Source organism: Camelina sativa, chromosome 18, assembly GCF_030686135.1.
Source record: "Camelina sativa cultivar CO46 ecotype springtype chromosome 18, ASM3068613v1".
Classification (NCBI taxonomy): domain Eukaryota; kingdom Viridiplantae; phylum Streptophyta; class Magnoliopsida; order Brassicales; family Brassicaceae; genus Camelina; species Camelina sativa.
Window position 1 is genome coordinate 14,389,961 of NC_141897.1, and position 23,442 is coordinate 14,413,402.

The following is a 23,442-nucleotide window of genomic DNA, read 5'->3' on the forward strand; positions in this document are numbered from 1 at the left end:
CTGGTGGTATTAGATGACTCCTTACTAAAGTTGAGTAAGAATTAAAGGTTAAGCATTTTCATCTATAACTAATTTCCCCTTACCCTATACGATTTCGATTTATCTTATATTCTAAATTATTGTTAACTAAATCTCAAGGGCTCTATAAAATGTGGTCGATTTAGCCAGGAAGTGGAATATTGATTCTCGCAAGATAGGATGGCTTTGGCTAATGCATCTATATGGATTATGGTATATATGTTTAACTGAAGGTAAGATAAATTTACTTTAAAAATCGTGGAGTTTGATATTTTTTTAAGAAGGATCACTTATATTTAGACGGACGACTAAAAATTGAATATTGTCGTTTTTGAATTATTTTGTCGGATCTCATAGAAGGATGAGCAAGGAGAAAAGAAAATGTACATCATATAACATGGCTGATGGCTCTATAGTTGCATGTACCTATCATCTACTATATTCTATTATTTATATGTGTTTCTCTGTTTGAATTATTATGATTTGGAATCTTAAACGATAATTACCAATCTTTGTTTCACACCGCAAATTGTGGACCACTTTTGTTATATGAGTGAAGGCTAAGATGAAAACATAATTATTCGCTCATCCGGAACAGCGGTACGGTGGGTTATGTTTCCGATTACGCACATGTTACCCTTTGATATCTACCCTTCAGCCTAGAAGATTACTATCAAGCTTATGATATATCTTTGAGTGATTCAGAAAAGGGTTTTGGTTTCGGACGATTGACATTGCAATGTTTGTTCTGTTTATGTTTGTGTTATTTTTTCTAGCGAAATTTTGTGAAGTCTTTGTATATATAGGCCTCTTGATTTTATATATACCATATTAGTGTAGATTACTTTGGCCTTCTAGTGGTTCTTGAGATTGTTAAGCAAGTAAGATTTGACGCCTTATAAACTGAGTCCCAACAGCCATGTGATGTCTATCAGACAGGCACTACCGTGAGTTGAGAGATATGTTTTTTAAGGATGGCAGAAAAAATTATTAGATCTGTTTAGTATGACTTGGACAGGAACTTGCATGGTTTACATATGGATGAGCTAAAGCGAGAGAAAAGGTGATGATACTACTAATTTCCAATGAAAGACATAATTTTAATTTCATTCTTTAGTTTTCAAGGTTTGTTAGAAGGACATAACTGATCAGAGAACTAGAGTTTGGTCTAAATTCCCTAGGTTTCGAGTAGAATCTGAAAATATAACAAAACAATTCCAAGTATTTCGTTTTTGTGATTTTTATTGTAATATAGCTTAATGTTAATTGTGCAAAATGTTGGTTGGTTGCTTTGAATTTTTTTATTTTGTAACATTTAGATACATCGTTACCGACCGTCTCTTGCTATTTTTCGTGTTTTCCTCTTCATAGTTGTAAAGATTATAGAAACTTTTTTTTTTTAGAACAACTAGTCAGATATATCAATCAGTTCACCCAGAATAATTGAATGAAAAAATTAATAATACTTTATACAGCTATTGTGATTATGATGGCAAGACACTGGGAGGGAAAAATATTAAGAGCAAGGTCAATGGGAGGTTTTAATTTTGAGGTTCTTATGTACTGTTTGATTTTTTTATAGATTAATTGTGTACTGTTTAAATTCTAAGAACTCTTGATCTCTTATTTAAAATTGTATCCTCCAATGGTAGTATATAATTATGGGTCTCTTATTTTGAAAATATAGTTTGGTACATGCCTGGCCAAATTGTGCGGTTATAATGTAAATACAATCTTGCAAAAAAGAAATGGCACATGCCTGGCCATATCAAGTGCAAATCTCAGAATTTTGGCTGGAGAAAGACAACCTTTATTTTGAAGATAGCTCCCCAGATCACCCTGCAAGTTACCACCAAACCGAGAAAATTATTTTCTAGTATCCAAAAATTGCTTAATAAGAGAAAAACCTTGTAAGTTATAAAAAAGAGTGAGAAGCTTACTTTAGGATGGTATTCAGATACAATCATCATGGGGACGTTTTGAGTAACAGCTCCAACAAATTGCACAACATTAGGATGACGAACCTTCTCGGATAAAGTAAGTTTGTGTTTGAACGCATTTCTGTGTGTAAACAACAAAATTCAGATGAATAAATTTGCAGAACAAACGTAATACATGAAAAGCAAACAGGATAAACACAGAGAGAATGAAGCGAATTACAGAAAAACATAGAGATATACTCATCTAAAGAGAAGAGTAAAACATACATAGTTTCATGATCCTTGTAAAGATCCTTATCAAGTATCTCAGAACTTTGGCTGGAGAAAGACGACCTTTCCAACAATCTCGGTTGCAGATAATACGTCTCCTCTCCACGAACATCAATTACAACACTCAGCTGCAGATAACAAAACAAATACCAAAAAATTAACACACAATCACTTATAAGCTTCATTAAGTTTGGTTCTTAGGAGCAGTATACTCACAATTTCTTCACCAAAGTCGATGTTAACAACATAGCAAACAATACAATCACTCATAGTATGTAAACCGAAACAACCAGAAAACAAGAACAAAGCAGTAAGAATATACTTGTGATTCACAGATCGCATTCATATATCAACTTCTTAAATTTGGAGTCACTAGGTGCGATGGAAGCACCCTTTTCAAGAGCTGTTTTCGCAGTCAGATAATCTTCAAGCTTGATACAAGCAGTTTCTACAAATACAAAAAAACAAAACATGAACTATTGAACTAATAACTTGACTGTAAACCGCATAAACTGCTAATATGACAAACAAAGGAATCAAATAGAATTTAACTCTCACTAAAACTTAAAAGACGTGACTAACAATGATACATAGGAGGAAAGAGCAATAACGTACCCTTACTTAGATAAACTTTGGTCAGTGAAGGATCCAACTCAATTGCTTTGTTTGCATCTCCCACAACCTCTGCTCACTGAGAAACAAATTAGACCAAAATCTAATCAAACCACTGAAGTCATATAACACTAAGTCTACTAACAACTAACAATGGGGATACTATCTCAAGTCACACAATAGATGAACATCATACTAATGACAAGTAAAAGTATTGTTACTCTCTGTCAAACCAAATTCCCCGCATTCATAATCAAAGGATCAAACAACTAGCAATTTTGATACACTGGTTGATATATTTTCTTAAATATATACTAAAGCTTTAAACTTTGACAAGAATTGTGACACTACCAAGCGACAGAACACAAAACTAAACCCTAAAACACACACAGAATACACCAAAGTCAACACCTTACTGTGTCAAGCACAAGTAGCCCATTTGATACCTCGATCCCACCACCGGGACCGTACAAAACACATTTAAAATCTCCTGATGAAGCATCAAAGATCTGAACAACACCATCTAATCCACAAGAAGCAAGTAAACTGTCCATAAGATTGCGAAAACTAACTTGGTCAGAAAGGAATTGCTATAAAATGGCCTATATGGGATCAAAAATCAAACAACCCTAATTCGTTTACCTAATCGCGAAATCTCCTCCGCTACGCATCACCTCCGCCGATTCAATTTCCTCCGCTATGCATCACCTTCGACCCCAACCTCCTCTGATTACATATCATTCGACTCCATCTTCTTCCAAAGTCGATTCGGGACTTCTATCGCAAGAGAAAGAGACAGAGAGACAGAGAGAAAAAAAAAGATTGAACTCGATCAGGCATAAATTCTTTTTTTGCTTTTCTATTATTTTCTTTGTCCAATAGAAGCGTGACACGTAGGATCTCTTAAATCAAATTTGAGTATACTATATAAGAGCATATCCAGTCATCGTTACTCTTAAATGTACTCATCATTAAAAATAAAATAAATAAATAATAAAGCAAATTGAAAAGTGAGAAACGTTTCTCTAGGGAAGCATCTTAAGAATCGTTCCTCTTACATAAGCCAATATATGATTGGTCAATTTTCTTCTTACACATTTATTTTTTAAATATATAATAATATTTAAAAATAATAATTAAAATATATTATTTTGAGCAAGGCTGATGGTTGCTGATGGTGATGGTTTAAGAGGTTCTGTTATCTTTTTTTTTCTTTTAACGGATTTATTTTTTTCCCACAAAACAGTAAAAAAACCCCTCTTAAAACCTTCCGTTGGAGAAGGTCTAAGAGATTTCGATCAGTTTGCTAACGATGAATCATATGCAAACAAGCTTTTATAGATTTTACAGACCCACACTTCCTCTCAGTTGGCTCTACTAATTCGTACGTGTAAATTAGTTGTTGAACATAAGCTGACGTGGCCTATTATGGTTGGTTTCTATCAAAATGTCGAAGAAGAATATATATACTAGAGGAAAATGAAACTTGTCTCTTCGGTTTCATCACTAGCCCAGTGCTCCACCATTAGACAAAGACACTGTAGAACCAAGAATATGTCAATAAATAGGAATGATGATGAGCTAGCAGTTGTAGCCATGGCCTCTTTGATAATGCAGTTTGAAGGAGAGAAGAAAAACGCACGTGAAGTCGCAGACGTAACCATCAAGCATAAAGATGAAAAACAAGGGATATCTTATGCGACGTCGTTCAGGGAGGAGAGGGACACCTTCGGGCCGATCCAAGTTCCTTCCGATAAGTTCGGAACCTTAAGATCTTTTCGAAAACATTCTGATCCGTGTGTGACGTACGTAAAACATTTTTCTCACATTATTTGTGTTGTTCTGTATGTCAGATTATGGGGAGCACAGACGCAGAGATCGCTTCAGAACTTCGAAATAGGCGGCAATCGCGAGAGAATGCCCGAACCAATCATCCGTGCTTTTGGTGTCTTGAAGAAATGTGCTGCCAAGGTTTTAATTCACCAAAGTCTCTGTGTAAATTTCCTTTCTCGTTTTTGGCTCGTGAGTTGATGATGATTTTTTTAGGTTAACATGGAGTATGGTCTTGACCCAACGATCGGGGAAGCTATAAGGCAAGCTGCACAAGAAGTAGCAGAGGGAAAGCTCAATGGTCATTTTCCACTTGTTGTATGGCAAACTGGTAGTGGTACTCAGAGTAATATGAATGCTAATGAGGTAAGATCTCATGCAGTAATGTTGGTGACATGTTTTGTTGGATTGATCTCATGCAAATGCGACGTGGGGGGAAATATGTTCTGGTCACAAAACAAATAAGAAACAGATTTATATAACCCTATATTATTTGAAAATATATATTAAACATTTCCCGGGTTCAATTTTAATCACTCAAGTACGTAACATTTAATTAAACTTTGGTTTTTCTCTCTCTACAGTTATTTTAGTTGATTTAAGTGCAGCCAAATTGAATAATCGAGTAAAAAACTAAAAACTATAGATGAGCTAATTTTAACCAAAGATATAAAATAGTTATTGACAAGAAAAAATTTATTCGTTTTGGCATGCATGGACTAATACATCTGTTTATTTAATCAAATGAAGTTTATAAAAAAACAGAAATGATAATAGTTACTTTTTAATTAAATATTTTGAATAAAAAATTGGTATCAATTCTAATTTTTTACAATAAGAATATTTGATGGGAACACCATAGTTGGAAAGTTCGTATTTGATCAACACGACAACACTAAATTTGGTCTTGAGGTTGGAGTTGCTCTTATGTGCTACAAGAAAAGGTTAGTGAGGCAATAAAGTTTTGTGCTTTTTCTCTTGACAGGTCATTGCTAATAGAGCAGCTGAGATTCTTGGTTATAAACGGGGTGAAAAAATTGTGCACCCAAATGACCATGTGAACAGATCACAATCTTCTAATGACACTTTCCCGACTGTAAGCTTTAGTTTGCATTCCCATTCCAATAATTTTTCATGCTCAACGTTCATTTAGTTGCTTTTCTTTCTTATATGTATGCTCACTGGCCACTGCTCTGTCAAATACTAGTAATCAGGTTCTTTTATCTTGGTTTAATCTAGGTCATGCACATTGCTGCTGCAACCGAGATTACTTCGAGGCTGATCCCTAGTTTGAAAAATTTGCATAGCACTTTGGAGTCCAAGGTCAGACCTTTTCCCACTCTTTCTCAAGTGACACAATTGATCTAGTTGCTAAATTGCAACATCTTATTATTTTAACATGAAAATTTTGCATTGCTCTGAATTGAGTGGTGTCAAGAAACACTTGTGACCTCAGTTCAATTTGGTACTATCATTCCAATATTGAGTTGCTTTGTATACTTGAATTTGCGAATTTACAATTAGGAACATCTTCTGACAGTTGAAACTTATGTTATTTAAGTTTCTAGCCTTATATAGTCCTCGTCACATTTTATGTTGCATATGCATTCACTAAAACTTCATAATCGATCTATTTGCTCTGCATTCTGACTTTTCTTTTACAAGTTGTCTCATCTTACTCGGTTTCTGGCAGTCATTCGAATTCAGAGGTATTGTGAAAATTGGAAGAACTCATACTCAAGATGCTACACCGTTGACGCTTGGACAAGAATTTGGCGGTTATGCTACTCAAGTAAAAAACATTGTTCTGTTTTCTCATTCTGTGTTACCTTCCCTAACAAAAGTGAAATCACACAAGCCATCAAGAAATGATTTTTAAATTTTGGATCTGATGATTGTAGGTTAAGTATGGACTTCATAGAGTCTCATGTACTCTACCCCGCATCTATCAGGTTTGGATATGATATCTCTAGAGACTAAAGGATACTCTTCTCCAATGTTTACAGAGCTCTAACTTGTTAAACATATTTGGCCAGCTTGCGCAAGGTGGAACTGCTGTTGGGACCGGATTAAACACTAAGAAAGGGTATATCTCATTCCTGATCTTATTTATAGCATCCCAAGTTCATCTCCTCTTAGTCCACTATTGGCAACACTAGTACTCTTTGTATAGGTTTGATGTAAAGATAGCTGCTGCAGTAGCTGAAGAAACAAACTTGCCATTCATCACCGCTGAAAACAAGTTTGAAGCTTTGGTTAGCCTCTAAATCGCCTTCATCTTTTATGTCTTAACTCATTCCCAGCTTTTGCTCTGGGTGCCAACCATATAATGATACAATATGTTTCTGAACGGTCGATATACATGAAATCAGCAGCTAAGTTATTCTGCTTTTTACAGGCTGCACACGATGCTTGTGTTGAAACCAGTGGATCACTTAATACAATCGCCACATCGTTGATGAAGATTGCTAATGATATACGTTTTCTTGGAAGGCACGTATCTATTTTTTTTTTCTTTGGTTCTTCAAGACGTAATATGTTATCTTATGTTTCTATCATGTTTTCATATAGTGGCCCAAGATGTGGTCTAGGTGAACTTTCTCTGCCTGAAAATGAGCCTGGAAGCAGTATTATGCCTGTATGAATTAATGCAGAGTCCATTTGGTCTTTTATGCTCTGCCAATACTTTTTCCTTTTCATTCATTTTGATTATTTCTCTCAGGGAAAAGTAAATCCTACACAATGTGAGGCATTGACTATGGTTTGTGCTCAAGTAAGTTACATTCATCAAAACATTCTTACTGACAAATATAATTTTAATCAGCTAAGTTTTTCTTGTCCTGACTCTTTGAGTTGCATCATTGTAGGTTATGGGAAATCATGTAGCTGTGACGATTGGTGGGTCAAATGGCCATTTTGAATTGAATGTATTCAAGCCAGTGATAGCAAGCGCTCTCTTACATGTACATTAATCTCTTTCATTATATAAACATTTTTTTTTAAATATAAAATATGTCAATCTTAACAATTTGATCTCTTGCGTCGTTTACCGTCCATCAGATTGGTAGCAGATGCTTCAGCTTCGTTTGAAAAAAACTGTGTGAGAGGCATTGTGGCCAACAGAGAAAGGATCTCAAAACTATTGCACGAGGTATCTAGGCTTCTTCTTGTTTATTAGTCTTAACATTATACATGTATGGAAATGACTAATATGAACTAATTCTTTATATTCTTTTGTAGTCTCTTATGCTTGTGACATCGCTGAATCCTGTAAGTCTCCAGATATTTATATTTTCTTTTACGTTAGGATTACAGATAAATTAATACATATACAATGCTTATCTCCTTTACTAGAAAATCGGCTATGACAATGCTGCATCAGTTGCCAAGAAAGCTCACAAAGAGGGATGTACATTGAAGGTAAACAATAATAAATATTTGCAGCAAAAGAAAATAAGTTTTGTTTATATCAGTTTGTTAGCAACATATTTGTCGCTCTCTATAAGATCCCTAAATCTAGCTTTAATTTATCATACAGGTTGCAGCTATGAACTTGGGTGTTCTTACTCCGGAAGAGTTTGATAGGCTTGTTGTTCCCGAGAAGATGATTGGTCCATCTGATTAAAATCATAATGGAGCCAAAAAGCTTCAACAATTACAAAGTGATGTACTCTTTCTCTTTTACAAAAAGTGTGTGTTGCAAACTTTATTTTTGTGTGTCAAAAAAGTATCATATTGTATTTTCAATACATATGTATCTGTTGTTATTATTAGTAATTTTTTTATCCGTTCCATTACATCTACATGACCAGATGCATTATAGAGACAATTAATATTATGGGATACAAAAATCTAAATGCGAATACTAAAATATCACTGGCGCTCGATGATTCATTATCCAATAATGATGCTGGCGATGGTAGCTAAGCCATCCCTCTTGCTATTTTATTTGTTTCTCGTGTTCCGAGTTGCGATATAACGTCAAGATATATATGTCTATAATATAATATATATATATATATATGTATTAGATAATATATTTATGTATTTGATATAGATAAATTATTTTTTTGTATTTAAATACATTTAGAATACTTAGTCAGAGATTTCAATCTGTTCACACGAAATGACTGAATGGAAGATAAATAATACTATATAAACAGCTATATATAATTATGATGGCAAGACATAGTGGGTAAAACATCAAGAGTTTTCAATTGGTTCACCCCAATAATTGTCATATTCTTTAAACAAAAAAACGCTTAGTCACATGCAAAAATAATTTTATAGATTTCATTTTAGAAATAGATTTTTTTGGTTCCCACACATTTGGGTTGATATATGCACGTGTAGAAGAATGGTAAGAATAATATATTGTCGATCGTGGTTTATTGTGATTGGTCCCAGATATTTGGTTGATGCTCGTATAAAAGATAATGGTCGGAATAACATATTGTCGATCGTGCTAGTGCTGGAATTAATTATACAAATAAAATGAAACGTTTTATTATTATTTTTGTCTAAAAGAAAATGAAACTTGTCTCTTCGGTTTCATTACTAGCCTAGTGCTTCGTCATTGGACAAAGACACGACAATTTACCATCACAATACGCCACGACCAAAGAAAATGTCAATATAAATCAGATGATGATGATTAAGAGAAAAATTACACATTTAAGAGGCCCAACGTGGCAGTTGTAGTAGTAGTAGTCATGACCATTTCGATAATGCAGTTTGAAGGAGAGAAAAAAACCCCATCTGAAGTTGCAGACGTAACCCTCAAGAAAGAAGAAGATGAACAACAACGTAGATATTATTCATCGTCGTTTAGGGAGGAGAGGGACACCTTCGGGCCGATCCAAGTTCCTTCCGATAAGTTGGGATCTTTACCAAAACATTCTGATCCGTGTGACGTACGTAAAACATTTTTCTCACATTCTTTTTGTTGTTCTCTATGTCAGATTATGGGGAGCTCAGACGCAGAGATCGCTTCAGAACTTTGATATAGGCGGTGATCGCGAGCGGATGCCCGAACCAATCATCCGGGCTTTTGGCGTTTTGAAGAAATGTGCTGCCAAGGTTTTTGCACTAAAAGTCTAAAAGTCTCTCTGTAATAAATTTGCTTTTTCGTTTTGGTTTATGATTTGACGATGATGTTTTAGGTTAACATGGAGTATGGTCTTGACCCAACGATTGGGGAAGCCATAATGAAAGCTGCACAAGAAGTAGCAGAGGGAAAGCTCAATGATCATTTCCCACTTGTTGTATGGCAAACTGGCAGTGGCACTCAGACTAATATGAACGCTAATGAGGTAATATTTTTGCAGTGTTGGGGGAGATATACTTTGTATGGATATATGATCTCATACAAGTGTTACCAATGGCGGATCCAAAAACTTTTGACTAGAGGCAAAATATTGAATCGACATGATACATATTTTATTTAACCAATGATAGATATCAATTACTCGTTTCTGGCATAGACTAAGTATTTTATTTATATATTTAAACCAAATGATGTTAATAAAATATATGCATAGATGACAAATAGTTAACTAAAATTAAAGAGTACAACAAGTCAACAGCTAACCATATTATTCTAATACGTACTTAACTACTAAAATGTCATCTGATCTACTTATTAACGTCAATATTATATAGATAACAGCGAACATTTCGGTTTTGATATTTGTTCTTTAAATAGTTTTTGTCGAATGAATTAGAGATATTCTAATTAGGACTAAGTATATTTATTATTTTTTGTAGAAAATTGCTTAAACAATTTCTTATGTAATACTATTTTAAAAATAAACACCATCATTCATCAACTATTTTTGTTTTTTAAGTATTCGATTTTTTTATTACGCATACAATACTTTATTTTATTAATTAGAATATATATGCAAGATTGGTTGCACATATTTTACAGGGAAAAAAAACTTTTGACTTTTGGATTAGAAAAAGTTTACTTATATGATTTACCAGCACTCATGATTCACGTTGGTCTGTTAATAGAGAAACTCCAATATATGGAATGCCACAACATTATCAATATCATATTGAATTCATTCCAACCGATCGAAGGACAAATTCAATGACAACGTACATAACTTTTTTATGAACTGTATTCTACCAAATATGGTGTGGCACTTTCATTGAAAAAAAAAAGTATGGTGTGGCATAATTTAGAAAACACTACAAACATATGTATTATTTTATTTGTGTTTTTCCGTTTAATAATATAATTAAATTATTGGTTTGGTTCTATATATCAAATTTTGTATGGTGTGGTTCTATATACCTTTTGTATCTTTATTATGAACTTTAATTTTAAATAATATGAAATGTTAATTTATACAAAATATAATTAGTCATATAAGAATATTTAGTATCTATTAAAAATATAAAAAAAGCTCTTCGATTTAATAATAAATAATATTATTTGTTTTTGGTGTACGATTTGGTGCGGACGCAGGTAGAGCTTGGGTGTGGCATGTGACCCACTCTATTTTTTCTATCTTCTTCAATAAATAGTGTAAAATTTAGTTAAGTGTCCTCTAATTTAATTATTAGTTACACTAGTGCCCCATACTAAATATATTTCTGCATCCGCCCCGTGTTGTGGTAAGAGACTAAAAATGGAATACTGTGACACCAAATTTAGTGTTATTTATTTTTATGTTTTTTTATACAGAAAATTTGGTGTTATTTCAACACTAAACTTGGCATGTGGTTGGAGTCGCTCTTATATGCTACGAGAAAATGTTTGTGAGGTAATGAAGTTTTGTGTGTTTGCTCTTGACAGGTCATTGCTAATAGAGCAGCTGAGATTCTTGGTCATAAACGAGGTGAAAAAATTGTGCACCCAAACGACCATGTGAATAGATCACAATCTTCTAATGACACTTTCCCGACTGTAAGCTTTGGTTTGCATTTCCATTACCAATAACTTTGCATGATTTTAAATATCGTTGAATTGCTTTGCTTGTCCTTCCTATTGTCAATTACTACTACCTGACTGTCGTGTTATTTTGGTTTTGTCTAGGTCATGCACATTGCAGCTGCTACTGAGATTACTTCGAGGCTGATTCCTAGTTTGAAAATTTTGCATAGCACTTTGGAGTCTAAGGTCGGACCTTATTACCTTCTTTCTCAAGTGACACAGTTGATGCATGTAGTCGCTATATATTGCAACTCACTACTGTTTTAACATGAAACTTGCTTTGACTAACTAACCACTTTTGACCTCAGTTCATTGCGGTACCATTTAATATTTGAGAGCTCTCTATATATTTTGCAACTTTACACGTTCTGCCCTTGACATTTTGTTATTTAATCCCACTTTTCTAGAAATATATAGTCCTTGTCACATTTATATTGCATATGCAATTATGCACTCAAACGTCAGAGTCTATTTGCTCCGCATTCTGACATCTTTTAAACTGATCGATCTCATCCTGTTTGGTTTCTCGCAGTCCTTCGAGTTCAAAGATATTGTGAAAATTGGAAGAACTCATACTCAAGATGCTACACCTTTGACACTAGGACAAGAATTTGGCGGATATGCTACTCAAGTAAATTATTTGTTCTGTTTTCTATCCTTATTTTAGCAAAAGTGAGAAATATTTTTTAAAGTTAAGATCTGATGATTGTAGGTTAAGTATGGACTTCATAGAGTCGCATGTACTCTACCCCGCCTCTATCAGGTTTGGAAATGATACATTTGGAAGATCTGATGTCATGTACTTCTCCAATTTTTATAGAGCCCTAAACTTGTTAGAAATGTTTGTACCAGATTGCGCAAGGTGGAACCGCTGTTGGGACTGGATTAAACACTAAGAAAGGGTATAAATCATTTCTAATATTATTAGCATCCCTAGTTCATCTCCTCTTATTCCACTATTTGTAACAATATATAGTAATATATATACATATATGTATAGGTTCGATGTAAAGATAGCTGCGGCGGTTGCTGAAGAAACAGAATTGCCATTTGTCACTGCTGAAAATAAGTTTGAAGCTTTGGTTAGTCTCATCACTAAACCACCTTCATCATCATCATACATGTCCAAACTCCTCCCTAGCTCTTGCTTTGGGTTCCTTACCATACTGATCCTTTCAAATGAATTATATGAAATCACTTGTTACGTTATTCTGCTTTTTACAGGCTGCACACGATGCTTGTGTTGAAACCAGTGGATCTCTTAACACAATCGCCACATCTTTGATGAAAATCGCTAATGATATACGTTTTCTTGGAAGGTACGTATCTAATATATTTTTTTCTTTCTTTCTTTCTTCGAGATGTATAATGTTCTCTTATGTTTTCATCATGCTTTCGTATAGTGGCCCAAGATGTGGTCTTGGTGAACTTTCTCTACCTGAAAATGAGCCAGGAAGCAGTATTATGCCTGTATGAATACATCTTTCCTATTTTCTCCTATACCCGCAAACCTTTAAATCCCTTTTCTAGTAACAAATTTTTATTATCAGGGAAAAGTGAATCCTACACAGTGTGAGGCCTTGACTATGGTTTGTGCTCAAGTAAGTTCCATTCATCAAATTAAAGATTTACTGACATGTAGTTTTTAATAGCTAAGGTTGTCTTGTTCCTGATCACTCTATGGGTTGCATCGTTTCTAGGTTATGGGAAACCATGTAGCTGTGACAATTGGTGGGTCAAATGGCCATTTTGAATTGAACGTATTCAAGCCGGTGATAGCAAATGCTCTCTTACATGTACTTATTTTACTCTTTCATTGTTCATCTCTTTTCTTTTTATTATATATATAAAATATGTCAATCTTAACCATTTGATCTCATATCTTTGATACAGTCCATTAGATTACTAGCAGATGCTTCAGCTTCGTTTGAGAAAAACTGTGTGAGAGGCATTAAGGCTAACAGAGAAAGGATCTCAAGGCTATTGCACGAGGTAGGCTTCCTCGGTCTCGATCATTTATTTATCTTAAAATTATCCAATTGCGGAAATGATTTCTAGGAACTAATTAATACCTTTGTTTTATGTATTTCTTTGTAGTCTCTTATGCTTGTGACATCATTGAATCCTGTAAGTCTTTCCAAATAGTTAACTTCTTTGTCAAGTCATCATTGAATATATAAACCACAATGCTAATTTCTCTCGAATCCTTGTCTTCTTTCTTTTACTAGAAAATCGGCTATGACAATGCTGCAGCAGTTGCCAAGAGAGCTCACAGAGAAGGATGTACATTGAAGGTAATTAAACTAACAAAAGATATAAAAGATTCATAACAAAATAAATCGTTTTTTAGAGACACAACTGAAATTGATGCATATAATAAGATCCCTAAATCTGGCTTTAATTTTTATTATACAGGTTGCAGCTATGGATTTAGGTGTTCTTACTTCGGAAGAGTTTGATACTCTTGTTGTTCCCGAGAAGATGCTTGGCCCATCTGATTAATCATTATAATGGAGCCAATAGCTTCAACAATTACTACTACGTGATGTGTGTGTTTTTATATACATTTGTGATGTGATTTTTGAATACATATGTTAAAGAGTCATGCGGTCATAGTGTAGTACAACTTAAGGTTATTAAAAGGTACCAAAATGTCAAGTTGTATTGTTTGGGATATAAATACAATAATCAACTTTGATTACACTCTACTGGAAATCATTAGAAAAACAAAAATAAAATGAATAAAAAAAACAATGGAAAACAGGATAAACAATTTTTAAGAAATGAAAAAAAAAATGCAAGGAAGAAACAAAATAATAAATGGTAACCAAAGAATAACAATATCTTTTAAAATCTATTAAATATTATATAAATTAAATTTCAATGAAAATAGTAATACTATTGACTCAGGTGGGATTGGTCGCAGAGGTGGTGCTGTAACTACTTGATTTTAAAATAAAATTTGTGAATTAAATTATATATTTCAAATTAAAATAAAATTTTAAGAGTAACTTAGAACATTTTTTAGTTTTTATTTACGATATAACCATCTCTTAAATTTATTTTACTATTCATACAATTTTCAAATAAAGCTTTAAGATTAATTTAACATGAAATTTGTATCAATATATATTTTTCTGTTAATATATGATGGAAATATGAAATTATTCTATTATAAGATTGAAATATTATTGATAAATATGTTTTCTTATTTATTTTAAAATAAAAAATGAATTTTAATATTTATTCCTTTTTAGTTCCATTTGTTCCTTTTATGTGTTTTGTGACCTTTTATCAATATATGAATTGGTCATGAGGCCCATGGGAGTCCAATGGGCTTTGTATCAATCAAATTGTACCGACCAAATCGATCATAATACGCGTGACCCTTTGTCTTCTTCTTCGTCTTTCGACTTCTCTCTCAAACCATCGCCCCCCTTAAAGCAGAGAAGAGCCCTTCGAGTTCGAGGAACCAATTAAGAAACCACAAGTCGACAACATGGAGAACGGAGATATTCCAGAGGACGCCAACGAGCGTAAGCAAAATCTGTCCTTTTTCAAATTTTCTTGTAGCTTCATGCGTTCTTCTTTCTGGGTTTAACCTAACTTGGCTTCTTGTTTGTTTGTTTGGTTGGTTGGTTGGTGAATAATAGATTGCCCAGGTCCTCAATCAGAAACTGCTGGAAAGTCAGATTCTTGTGCAGGTTGCCCTAATCAGGAAGCTTGTGCCACTGCTCCTAAAGGACCTGACCCAGGTTCTATTCTCACTTGAGTCTCTCTGTTTTTGTATCGTAGTTAGGATTCATCTCACAAGTTTCTCTTTTTGTTGTTGAAATTTCTGGTTTTGATGATTCTTCAAGTTTCCTGGGTTTTGTGTCGATGTGTTTGTATGAGCTTGTATCTTCTTACATCATACATGTTCGATTGCTTCAGTATCTGTTTCTTAATTTGAAGGTTTATAATAGATTAGTATCTAAGCTTTGGAACTCAAAATAGCTCTATTTAGAATTGTGGTTACTTGCTCTATATTGTTCTGTTGAGAGTGTAAAACCAGTCACCATGTGATGATGATAATGCTTATGTTGATTTAAGGCTTTAAGCTTTATATCTGTATGTGTTTGATTTGGAGATTCACTTGGTTACTAGTTGAACTTATGCTGGGGTATCTAGGCTGACGTTTTCTGTTTTTGTGTAGATTTGGTTGCCATAGCTGAGAGAATGAGCACTGTTAAGCACAAGATTCTGGTTTTGTCTGGCAAAGGTGGAGTTGGTAAGAGCACTTTCTCAGCTCAGCTCTCCTTTGCCCTGGCGGGTATGGACCATCAAGTAGGCCTGATGGACATTGATATATGCGGTCCAAGCATTCCAAAAATGTTAGGTCTTGAAGGGCAAGAGATTCACCAGAGTAACCTTGGTTGGTCCCCGGTTTATGTGGAAGACAACCTTGGTGTCATGTCCATAGGTTTCATGCTCCCCAACTCTGATGAGGCTGTGATCTGGAGAGGCCCACGCAAGAACAGTCTTATCAAACAGTTCTTAAAAGACGTCTACTGGGGAGAAATTGACTACCTCGTGGTTGATGCCCCACCAGGAACCTCGGATGAACACATCTCCATCGTCCAGTACCTTCTACCCTCGGGTATCGATGGTGCCATCATTGTCACGACACCTCAGGAAGTCTCCTTGATTGATGTCAGGAAAGAAGTGAGCTTTTGCAAGAAAGTTGGAGTCCCTGTGCTAGGAGTCGTAGAGAACATGAGTGGTTTGTCTCAACCGTTGAAGGATGTCAAATTCATGAAGCTGCTGACAGAAACTGGCTCATCCAGTGACGTAACCCAAGACGTAATCTCTTGCCTAAGAGAACATGCACCAGAGCTTCTCAACATCGTGGCTTGCAGCGAGGTGTTTGACAGCAGCGGAGGCGGTGCAGAGAGAATGTGTCGGGAAATGGGAATACCATTTCTTGGGAAGGTTCCTTTGGATCCACAGCTTTGCAAAGCAGCTGAACAAGGTAAGTCATGCTTTGAGGATAACAAGTGTTCTGTTAGCGCACCCGCGCTTAAAAACATCATAGAGAAAGTTGTACCTTCAACAGTGATGACCGAGTGAAGTAGAAGAAGAAGAGGAAACTCGTTCAAAACACTTTGGTCAGTCCTGTGAACAGACAATGCTTTATCTTTTTTTTCGGGTTTGTGTAAGTTAAGAGGCATTGTTTTACTTTTCACATGTCGACTAAGATTATTATAATGATGTTGAACCATAAAGTCTTTTCCATTTGGATGAATCAAAAACCGATCCAAAACCAGAATAACTGATCCAAAATTGAACCAAATATTAATGTAGTTAATGATAAGATTGAACCGAAATTGAATGCTAATCTTACTGAAAAAATAGTTATGTATCCGAAAGCGAATGTAAATCATATGACCTTCATCTCTCTTGAATATGGAACCTTAAAAAATTTGGTCCCAAAAGATTTTATAAATCTAGAGCAACTCCAACCAAAACACTAACTCTGATGTAGAAATTACATTAAATTTGGTGATATAAAATTTTATTTTTATTTTTTCATTCAAGATTAGAGTATTGTTATTTTTAGGAGAAACTTTTGTTTTGTAAGATATTAAGAAGTTCAATAAGTGTAAATATAGAATATATAAATACTTAAAATAAATCATCGTTTCCACATTGAAGATTTTCTGTTTGGACAACTGGAGAATGGATTGTCTTGCATGTTCCTCCACAATGCTTATTTCTTAGATTTCTTTTGTAAATATTTTTTTTTCCGGTTTGAGCTACCAATCTTAGAATTTTATTCTAATTAATGTGCGGTTGACAAAAAGTAGAAAAAAATCATAGTTAATAATAATAATTATTATTAAATTTTAAATTTTTTGATTTTAATAAATGAAATTCTTTTTATAAATGATAAACTATAATTTAATTAATATAAGACATGAAGAATATTCTCAAAACCTAATATTGAGCATCCCACAATCAAAGAGAAAATGTTCCACGACTACAACCTCAACATGAATACTAAGAATACTTTACTCGGTAATATTATTATCTTAAAGTGTTAAATTAATGTTTAAATTTATATTATGTCCTACAAAATTATCTTATTGCATTTAGTTTCTTTATGTTTGTTTGGTTTTCATTTTAAATTTTAGGTCTTAAGTGTTAAATTAAACTTTAATATGTATTTCTACTTTTAATCAATCTGGAATTTCTTTAGATATTTTATGCAAAATAAATGTTTCATATTAAACATTAATTAAAAATATTAATTGTTTTGTGTATATTTTTTTAAATTATAATATTAAAAGTGAAATACAAAATTATGAACTCCAAAAAAAAAAGAATTTTTGGACATTAATCAAATTATTAAAAATAAAATCCAAAAAACGATATTTTATTTTAGTGTTTTAGAAATTGTTCAAAATTACTCAAACACAACTTTAATGATTTAATGCTTCTAACCATCACTAATCATTGCGTTTAATAGGTTTTAGTGATAGGCCTTAACAAGTTTACTTTTTATAAAATTCGGAAATTAAAAAAACTCTAGTTAAATGTTAAAGATCGGAAATTAGACGAAAAAGTAAAACAAATTATTTTCTTGGTGATCCAAAGCAAATGGGTAGTGATCAATGCAATGGTACACAAATCAATGGCTGGCACTGAACAAGTTAAATAATTTAGATTTACTATAATTTTGATTTGAATATCACATACCTCTCCTATTTAACAACAAACTTGAGAAATAATAAAGGTAAAATGTTTATGAAATTTAAAGAATTATTTATTGTCATGGCTGCACTAACTTTGAACCAGTTACTAGTTTGTGTGTGTGTTTGGTGAGAATTACTAGGATTAAAATTAAAAGACAGTTTTGTGATCACTCAACTAATTAATAAAGATTTGTATATTATGATATTGAGGATAATCGCATATGTAGCATGTAATGTTTCGGAACCTAAGCATATATCTCAACAACCATAAGCTTCATTACATATATATATATAAATATAACTATATTCCAATTATATAGTTTGTCTTATTCCAAATATATATGATATATTTCTAGCTTCAAAAGTCAAATAACACAATAATGTATCGGAGGAGCACATTATTAATGTTTTAACCATAGCCGAAAACCTTCCACCTAAATAAAATAATAGTAAATATATTTATTTAACTTGCGATTTCCACGTATATAGTTAATTCACTAAAATTTTAAGTTATTAGTATATTACCGTTCAAAGAAGACGTAAACCATTGTTCTTTAATTTAAATATATTTTTTGGGTAAACACTGGTGGGGTTATGATTGTTATATTGTTCACGTTTCTATGCTTTTCCAAATTTTGTTCATAATAAAATATAGAATAAGGAGCATGCATTATTATTGTTTTTTAAAGATTCAAAGTAAAATTATAGATGTTACTATATAGTTATCCAATATTTTTGTGTAAATTTTACTGTACTTTATTAGTTATAAAATAATAATAAAGTTTTATTTGATTTAATTTATACATTTTATAATCTTTTATATTTAATTTACCTATTTTCACACTTTAATTTTAATTCTTCTTCGGTACATAATATAATGTTTAAATTCGTGAATTATATAAATTTGGTTAAATCCAACAAATAAAAAAAAATCTTGATTTAACTTTTGATTTTTTTAGTTGTATATACTATATTAAATAAAATATAACATTTGTGATTTCTTAGATTTTTATAAGATGTCATTGCATCGATGTGCAGTTCAAAAGAATATTTAATAAACTAGTTATAATATTTTATATATTTTAAAATATAAGCAATGTTGTATCGTAGTTTTAAAATATATATATGTCACTCTTAAACGATTTAAGGAGATATGTTGAATAATTTTAAAACTAAGATACAACATTGCTTATAGTTTGTCTATATCTCGATTTAGGGAGAGCACGAGAGAGAGAGCGTGCGAGAGATAGTAAGAGAAGAACAAACCTGAACTCCTGCGAGACGATAAAGAGGAGTGGTTGGAATTGAGAATCAGATAATCCTATTTTTTCGTCTTTGGTCGAGCACGAGAGAGACAAAGAGAGATATGTTTTGTAGTGTAATTTTCTAAATTAGTTGAGAGTACTTTAGACATTTTTGAGTTTGGCTGAACCTGCTGCAGTTGAATGGTTCGATCAGACTCAACCAGATTCTTTGCATTTTTTAGATGAGTTTGATAAAAATCACTCAACTGATTCATTTAAACGCTCCTGTAAATTGTCAAAAACGAACATCATTCTTCATCTCAATTGAGATGGATCATCTGAATTGAGAAACGAACGGGGCCTTAAAGATGGACTTTCAAATCATTTTTGGTTATATATATATATATATCTATATATTTAACAGAAAATTATATTTACAAACTATATTTCAAATAAATATTTCAGTTCACTAAACTTTATTTTAAATTTAGTAACTAAGTAAGTTGTTAAATGATAGTTCCATGTGCTAAATTCATAAAATTGAACTAGCAACAAATTATACCATACGTTGTGACATTATTTTCTTTTCCTTTTTGATATCAAGTGACATTATTTTCATTAAAACTGTATTTAGCCTATTAAACTATTTTGTATTAATTGTCAAGATGTTTCATTCACTCAAAACATAGGCTATTTTATTTAATTTATTTTCATATCTAAAACCTTTTCATACCTACCTTTTTTTTTTTTAGTTTTTTTTCCTTTCTAAATATACTGTTCCTTCAATTGCTACCAATGGGAAGCTTGTTTGTATCTCCCACGTGACGTGAGGAGTAGTCTCTGGAATAAAAAGCACAATTTTGTGAAAATCAGACAAAAGAGACGATCAGATCCCATTTTGTCTTTGGCACAAGAACCCAATCCCACCCACAAGTTTTGGAAATCAGAAGATGAGCGAGCTTCCCGGGAACCCTAAGAAACCCAAACTCAAAGAAGAAGAAGAAGAAGAAGAAGAAGAAGAAGAAGCTAACGTGTCTTGCAGAGAAGAGCAAGAAGAAGTCCTTGTCGCTTTAGTCGAGCATCGTTCTAATGAAATCGAGCGTATCAACCATCACATATCTAATTACCAAACCAAGGTCTCAAAGTTTACCTTTTTTTTTTCTGCTTTTTCTAGATAATTCGAAGTGAATGATTTGATTGATTGGTGGGTTTTTCTTCAGCTTATTGAAGCAGAGAAGAGTCTGCAGAATTCAAAAGCTAAGTTAGCTCAACTTCGTGGAGTTTCTTCAATTCCATCTAATAGTGCTAAGAAAGATGATAAACCATTGAAGACTTTGAGGAATGTGAGTGAAGACTATCCATCTCCCTCACCTAGCAAGACTTTAAGGTCCTGTGATAGCTCTGATCATCCTAGAAGTAGTAGTGCTAGTAGTATTTCCAAGGCTAAGACTGTTGTTCTGAAGCAAAAATCTGAACGATCTCGTGACAGTCTGAATGTTAAAGATAGAGGGACGAAGAGGAAATTTGGTAAGCACTTCTTGAACATTGGTTTTTTCGTATATATTTGAGGCTTCTTTTAGTGTTGACTGGTTTTTCTGTGTCTTTGTTACTGCAGAGCAAAAAGAGCACAAAGAATTGATTCGGTTGATAGCTAGAAACTCTTCACCAACTACAATCAAGTGTCATACCAGCAATCAGATCTCTAGTCAGCACAAGAGGAAATTAAGAAGCTTGATTCTGTGTCCTGTAAATGAGCAGCTGTTTGCAACAAGGTACATGACTACACGACCCATTAGTCTGCTGTTGGGTTTTAAAAAATGGGTTCTGTAAATCTAATCTGTCTTTATGTTTTCTTGTATCATTAAGTTCTCTGGATGGCATGGTCAGTTTATGGCAACTGCAGCCTCGAAGGTGAGTGTTTCTCTCACTTTGTTCCCTTGTGTTAGTGTATTGTATTGATATTAGTTTGGCACTAGCCTCTTATTGGAGGCGAGATTTGGGAAGCTCACAGTACATGAAATAAATGACGACTTGTAGCTATTTCTATTAACTATTAAGGATTGATGTTTAGGTTTATGGCCTCAGATTTGGATAGATTTATATGTATTGACATAAGAGCCTCAAACCCTGGCCCTTGCTTAAACTTTAAATGGAAAGAAGAACAACTAACGTCTTAGTATCTTTGCCTATCAACCCAACTGCTTGTTAAATAGTGGGGTGTTATTTTTGTTGTCTATATTGTATCTATACTAAACACAAGGATTAAACAAATGGAATAAATTTGTTGGAACACTAGTTAACTTAACGCATGTAGCAAATGTGCCAATGTAATATAGATCCCCAGCTCAATCTAGATAGAGATTAGAATTCAAATGTTCCATCCAAATTAGGAAGCTTGTGTCTTTCTATGTAAGGAATATATCTGTTTTGATTTGCGGTCCATTTAATTGCAGATTGGCTGCATCATTGCTTAGTACCACTGACTGTATGTCTCGAAAACAAAGGAGATGGGCAGAAGATATGGCCTGGCACCCATCTGGGCACACCCTTTTCTCTGTATACACAGCAGACGATGGTGATTCTCAGATATCAATCTTAAATTTGAACAAGACACGCGGGGTAAGATGTTCCTGCACCACATTATTTGAAACTTCACGACGTTGCTGTTTTAAAAAAAGACAAAGACAACACAACACACTAGTATTTTGCTTTTGAAATGTATCTCAAACTAGGTACTTTTCTTTTTGTGTTGGTGAAGGTTACTTTCCTGGAGAATAAACCTCACGTAAAAGGGATCATCAACAACATAAAGTTCATGCCTTGGGAAAATACATGCTTTGTCACCGGGGGAAGTGATCATGCTGTTGTACTATGGAACGAGAGTGATGATGAAGAAAAAAAATGGAAGTCGAAACCTTTACACAGGAATCTACACTCAGCTGCTGTAATGGGAGTGGACGGGATGAGGAACAAGAATGTTGTTTTATCAGTTGGTGCAGACAAGAGAATATGCGGGTTTGATTTTCAAGTTGGTAGAGCAGACTACAAGCATCAAATAGACTATAAATGCATGAGTGTTCTCTCCAATCCTTGTGACTTCAATCTTTTCATGGTTCAGTCAGGGTAAGAAGAACTTGTCAAATATGATTTACCAAATTTGCTAGGTACCTTTCACTAACGAAGAAGACTCTCGGCATTGTAATGTCAGGGAACCCGAGAAACAGCTTCGACTGTTTGATATCAGGTTAAGGAAAACCGAACTCCATTCGTTTGGGTGGAAGCAAGACAGCAGTGAGTCACAATCAGCTTTAATAAATCAGTCTTGGTCTCCTGATGGTTTATACATAACCTCTGGCTCAGTTGACCCGGTCATCCATGTTTTTGACATCAGGTAAAGGAATTGTCAACATCTCTGTTCATTTGGCTAAATAAAGATGATGCCTTTACATTTTGGATTGTGATTTATGTTATTGTTGTTTCACTCGTGTGGTATAGATACAATGCTCGTAAGCCGACACAATCAATAAAAGCGCATCAGAAACGAGTGTTTAAAGCGGAATGGCATTACTCTCAGCCACTTCTCATCTCAATATCTTCTGATCTCAACATTGGTCTGCACAAGATCTCATGAAACTTTTGACCTCTAACATGTCTGTATTCTTCATATCTTTTATTAACTGAGTATACAGGTTCAGGTGGCGTAATATTTTATCAGTCATCATTCATACCAATTCTTAGTTTTAGGCATAAAACATCATTTACATGTGGATTGAATAAAAAGCTTTACATTCAATTTTATAAATGATTCGTTTATTTAAACATTACTGCTGCTTTGCCGTGAATTGGCTTTG

General features: G+C 33.6%; 5 protein-coding genes across 22 annotated transcripts; 4 read left to right on the plus strand and 1 right to left on the minus strand.

Moving 5' to 3' along the window:
* Positions 1-1,667: 1,667 nt before the first annotated feature.
* On the minus strand, positions 1,668-3,726 carry LOC104761082 (integrin-linked protein kinase 1). 17 transcript variants are annotated; one of them, XM_010484117.3, is made up of 7 exons: positions 3,483-3,726; positions 3,257-3,386; positions 2,844-2,919; positions 2,551-2,676; positions 2,226-2,356; positions 1,959-2,079; positions 1,668-1,857 (listed from the first exon to the last, which is right to left on the minus strand). In XM_010484117.3, exons 4-7 carry the CDS (start codon positions 2,572-2,574, stop codon positions 1,735-1,737), a joined length of 399 nt encoding a protein of 132 aa, XP_010482419.1. In that variant the 5' UTR covers positions 2,575-2,676; positions 2,844-2,919; positions 3,257-3,386; positions 3,483-3,726; the 3' UTR covers positions 1,668-1,734. The 17 variants fall into 17 exon arrangements, with proteins under 17 accessions (XP_010482419.1, XP_010482413.1, XP_087356303.1 ...); XM_010484111.3 differs by having other exon boundaries at positions 2,445-2,676; XM_087500177.1 differs by having other exon boundaries at positions 2,850-2,919; positions 3,257-3,363; positions 3,483-3,674.
* Positions 3,727-4,436: 710 nt separating this feature from the next.
* LOC104761085 (fumarate hydratase 2-like) lies at positions 4,437-8,464 on the plus strand. Of its 2 annotated transcripts, none has more exons than XR_015589369.1 (17): positions 4,437-4,597; positions 4,694-4,811; positions 4,887-5,036; positions 5,656-5,766; positions 5,910-5,993; positions 6,364-6,462; positions 6,572-6,622; positions 6,707-6,756; positions 6,844-6,925; positions 7,069-7,163; positions 7,242-7,308; positions 7,393-7,443; positions 7,538-7,633; positions 7,731-7,821; positions 7,911-7,940; positions 8,025-8,090; positions 8,209-8,464. XR_015589369.1 is itself a non-coding variant. In XM_010484121.3 (17 exons), the coding sequence occupies exons 1-17, from the start codon at positions 4,437-4,439 to the stop codon at positions 8,293-8,295; spliced, it is 1,497 nt and encodes a 498-aa protein (XP_010482423.1). In that variant the 3' UTR covers positions 8,296-8,362. The 2 variants fall into 2 exon arrangements, 1 of the variants encoding a protein (XP_010482423.1); XM_010484121.3 differs by having other exon boundaries at positions 7,723-7,821; positions 8,209-8,362.
* Positions 8,465-9,336: 872 nt separating this feature from the next.
* LOC104761084 (fumarate hydratase 2-like) lies at positions 9,337-14,316 on the plus strand. Its single transcript, XM_010484119.2, has 17 exons — positions 9,337-9,546; positions 9,632-9,749; positions 9,833-9,982; positions 11,476-11,586; positions 11,716-11,799; positions 12,146-12,244; positions 12,326-12,376; positions 12,466-12,515; positions 12,614-12,695; positions 12,838-12,932; positions 13,017-13,083; positions 13,164-13,214; positions 13,314-13,409; positions 13,507-13,605; positions 13,711-13,740; positions 13,842-13,907; positions 14,029-14,316. Exons 1-17 carry the CDS (start codon positions 9,383-9,385, stop codon positions 14,113-14,115), a joined length of 1,500 nt encoding a protein of 499 aa, XP_010482421.1. The 5' UTR covers positions 9,337-9,382; the 3' UTR covers positions 14,116-14,316.
* A 666-nt stretch (positions 14,317-14,982) lies between these two features.
* Positions 14,983-16,877, plus strand: LOC104761086 (cytosolic Fe-S cluster assembly factor NBP35). Its single transcript, XM_010484122.3, has 3 exons — positions 14,983-15,149; positions 15,267-15,368; positions 15,809-16,877. The coding sequence occupies exons 1-3, from the start codon at positions 15,113-15,115 to the stop codon at positions 16,720-16,722; spliced, it is 1,053 nt and encodes a 350-aa protein (XP_010482424.1). The 5' UTR covers positions 14,983-15,112; the 3' UTR covers positions 16,723-16,877.
* Positions 16,878-20,276: 3,399 nt separating this feature from the next.
* On the plus strand, positions 20,277-23,410 carry LOC104761087 (uncharacterized). Its single transcript, XM_010484123.3, has 8 exons — positions 20,277-20,727; positions 20,812-21,118; positions 21,207-21,363; positions 21,458-21,502; positions 22,045-22,210; positions 22,350-22,714; positions 22,800-22,982; positions 23,087-23,410. Exons 1-8 carry the CDS (start codon positions 20,542-20,544, stop codon positions 23,220-23,222), a joined length of 1,545 nt encoding a protein of 514 aa, XP_010482425.2. The 5' UTR covers positions 20,277-20,541; the 3' UTR covers positions 23,223-23,410.
* The last annotated feature ends 32 nt before the right edge of the window (positions 23,411-23,442 follow it).